At 33.7% G+C, this 3,724-nt stretch overlaps 1 protein-coding gene across 1 annotated transcript; it reads left to right on the top strand.

Annotated features, from left to right (window-relative positions):
* Window positions 1–662: 662 nt before the first annotated feature.
* Window positions 663–2,371, top strand: LOC147064534 (uncharacterized). Its single transcript, XM_085957562.1, has 2 exons — window positions 663–715; window positions 1,381–2,371. Exons 1-2 carry the CDS (start codon window positions 698–700, stop codon window positions 2,188–2,190), a joined length of 828 nt encoding a protein of 275 aa, XP_085813688.1. The 5' UTR covers window positions 663–697; the 3' UTR covers window positions 2,191–2,371.
* The last annotated feature ends 1,353 nt before the right edge of the window (window positions 2,372–3,724 follow it).

The following is a 3,724-nucleotide window of genomic DNA, read 5'->3' as shown; positions in this document are numbered from 1 at the left end:
ACTGCCCAAATTAAATTGTTATTTTTAAAAGGTGTATCTGATACTGATGAAAAATCCAATAGATTGTTCTAATTGCTAATAAGGTTTCCTCGTGAAAAGGGGTTGTTATAATATAATCCAGTGGCGAAGGGTGGACGTAAGCTGTTAATAAAAACAAATACGTATGACTGAAAAAGTTTAATGTGCACTGTTTATGGCGGATCTTAACAGCCTACTTAGACCCTTCGCTACTGATATAACCTCCAATCTGTAGAGGGAGATATATATGACGGTTAACAATGTTTTCATTACATTGTATAAAATGCTATCTTTATATTCATATTATTAATTAATATATTTATATCAAATATAGATACTAGAATCAAATGTTATTATCCTCAAACGTCCAGCATCTTTTCATTGCCGAAACACTGCAAATAAAAATGTGCCTCATAATTGATCGGCGGTCCGAAATAATAAAAATATATATGTATAATATAAAAAAATACGTTTACAACGATAAAGTAACAGACCATCGTAAGTATGTGTACGCGGAGAAGCGTTGTCTGTATGATGCACAAAGTAAAAGTTGTCGGGCATCTCATGAGCCCCCCCCGTACTTGAGAAATGGGGGTCCAGTCTGCCATATAAAAACGGGGGGCAAATTTTTGGAAGCCACATCGCTCTCAACTCCCCGTTACAAACAATCGACCCGAATATGGCTAAGCTGTCAATAGTAAGTCTATTTGGTTCAGCTTGGATATTATTAACAACATAATAATACATTTAACTTTCAGTTTTTTTTTTTAAAGTTAAAAAATAATTAAAAAGTGTTTGAAGTGTGAGTTTTTTACCTTACGGAAAATGAAAGTGTGAAAAGGAAAAATTCCCAACGGAAGCTTTTATAAAAGCAGTGTGGATATTTATACTACTATAGTGTTGTTCGTAAATAAAAATATTTTTATTTAAAGCTCAAAGCTTTAAAGGATTTTTTTACAATAAAACAGTTGTGATAATGAATAACAAATATTTATTTATTGAAAATAAACTCATTTACGTTTTAGTTTTGATTATATTGTAGAGGAAAAAATACTCTCGATTTTATTTACATATTAAAATATATTAATAATATTCATATAACCATTTGAAGATATTGTATACTTATATAATAATTATCAACGTCATTCTTTTTTTAGAAATTTAAAAATTGATTGGAATTGTGAATATTTTATGAGTTCATTCGAATATAACTGGATTGTATTAAATGTGATTTTATTAACAAAAAATATGCAAATCTTTATAATGCCGCGATAGAAAAGATATCTCAGATATAAATTTCCTTTCATATGAATAATTATACGATGTATGCATATTAACATATATTTTTATTATTATTTCTAGTTGGCGCTTTCAGCGCTCGTCGCTTGCGTGGCGGCAGAGCCACCAGTAGGATATTCCTATCAGCAGCCTGCTCCACTTCTTCTTCTAGGCGGAGGAGGAGGCCACGGTGGTGGAATTAGCTTTGGAAGCGGCGGTGGTGGATTCAGTCACGGAGGTGGCGGTGGTGGATTCAGCCACGGAGGCGGCGGCGGTGGCCTTCTAGGTGGAGGAGGCGGCTACCACGCAGTGCCTTCCGGATACCAAACCTCAGAAGGACAATACGTAGACCCCCATCTCCTCGAAGAAATCAAACACATTCTATTGAAAGACGAAATCCAAAACCAAGCCTACCAATCATCACACTCATCAGGACATGGAATCTCAGGCTCATACGGACCTCCTTCTCCAGTATATGGAGTTCCTCATTACGAAGAACGCGTTGTTGGTATTGAACTCGGCCACGTTAAGCAAGGTCTTCAAGTAGCCCAATACGAACAAGAATCTCACGGATATTCCGGTGGTGGCGGTGGATACTCCGGCGGTGGAGGATATTCTGGAGGAGGTGGATATTCCAGCGGAGGGTACTCCAGTGGAGGATATTCCAGCGGTGGACACGGAGGAGGAAGCAGCTTCGGAGGTAGCTTTGGAGGTATTTCAGGAGGACATTCTATCGGAGGAGGATTCTCATCATCGATCGGTCACGGATCAGGAATCTCACTCGGAGGATTCTCCGGACCATCGGGAGGCGGCGGATATAACACCATCGCTGTCCCCGCCGGATCATACGGAGTACCAGTGCCATCCACCCGTTACGGATCCCCGCATCACTAAAAATATCTCAGAGGGTACGTCATAACCTGGCGTACAATCATCCCTCATGAATTCAGTCATTTCGTATGTTGTCATCGATCGCTTATCATCAAATTATCTATGTCATCATCCACCGTCATAACGATATCATCTGTATTATACTTAGCTTTCTGTAAATAAATATCTTTATGTTTCATGTTTAACCATTGTTTTAAATTTTCACACCTGTCACTGAAGCAAGACTTAAAAAAAACAAGTGAATTGTCTGCTTTCTTTGAATGAATATAATTTACATAATTTAAAAAAAATGACTCACAAAACAATGGGCGTATTATCTTACAGCTCTCAGCAAAAATCATAACCGGTCATTGCTTCCGTAAATGGAAAAAGTAGGTACTGTAAATAATTATTATTCAAATGTGCGAAAATCTATACTGATTTTGGTATCGGGAACGTGGGTTTTATTATCTCAAGACCGAGCGCTGACCCAAATTGACCGCCAAAAAGAAAGGCGAACATTTCGAATGTCGAGCAAAATATTATTCAGTCGATAAGATGTACGAAAATAAATTATAACATCTGCGATTCAATTCGTTCGAGAGAGTATGCAGTGAGAGAAAACAGGTTCGCATTGATACCGGCTGGTTTTTCGTCGGCGTTCGCTCACCTATGAAAGTAAGTGCAGATAAGTGCTTGGCAAAAATACTATGTCATTTTTATTGCCTTAGTTGATGTTTTATATCTTCCGACCTTCTCTTCTTAGTGCGATTAAAACATATTCAACTTTCCTTAATAATGTGCTAAGCGTATTCATACAAGTAATATTATATTATGTAAATATAGTAGGTATATACAACAATAATTGTAAATCATTACAACCGATAATTTATATTATCAAAATAAAATATAACATAATATTTGTTATAAAACCATTCTTGTTTATTACTGACCAATTTACAATATATTTAATAGGTAGAAAATTTACATAATAATCATTTCACAACCTACCTTATTGTAGAGTAAATATTTAAAAAAAATAAGGTAATATTTTTATACATATGTAATTAATTCCTATTTAAAAAAATCTAATACTTAAATATTCTTTGCTACTACTGCCAATTTCTTCGTTATAAAAACCGGTTTTTATATTTATTATTCAACAGTTTGGTATTATTATTTTTAAATTTCTGAAAACCAATTAGTAGCTATGTATATAAATTAAATCATACTTTTCAAAATCAAATTTTTGCTTGATAACTTTCGTAAAATATTTAGTAAAATAAAATATTTTATAATTTAATATGTGAAAATTACATTTGGACCTCAATTTGTAAGTATATTTGAAAGTACTAAATTATTTTTTTATCTACATACAGAAAAACTAAAATAAAATAAGAAAATAATATCAAAATTGTATTCTTTAAAAAAGATTTTTAAAAAAGTATGCCTTTAGGACGTCCTTATGTCGTGAATATCTTAAAAATCAATAATGCATTAATTTGACATGCACTGATTTTTGTTTTAAATATATCTAATTATTTAAGTATTTTGAGAA

This window comes from Rhyacophila brunnea, unplaced genomic scaffold, assembly GCF_057557595.1.
Source record: "Rhyacophila brunnea isolate RB1 unplaced genomic scaffold, BYU_Rbru_1.0 scaffold_7, whole genome shotgun sequence".
NCBI lineage: Eukaryota > Metazoa > Arthropoda > Insecta > Trichoptera > Rhyacophilidae > Rhyacophila > Rhyacophila brunnea.
Note: the sequence above shows the minus strand (reverse complement) of the source record. Positions and strands in the feature narration are given on the sequence as shown.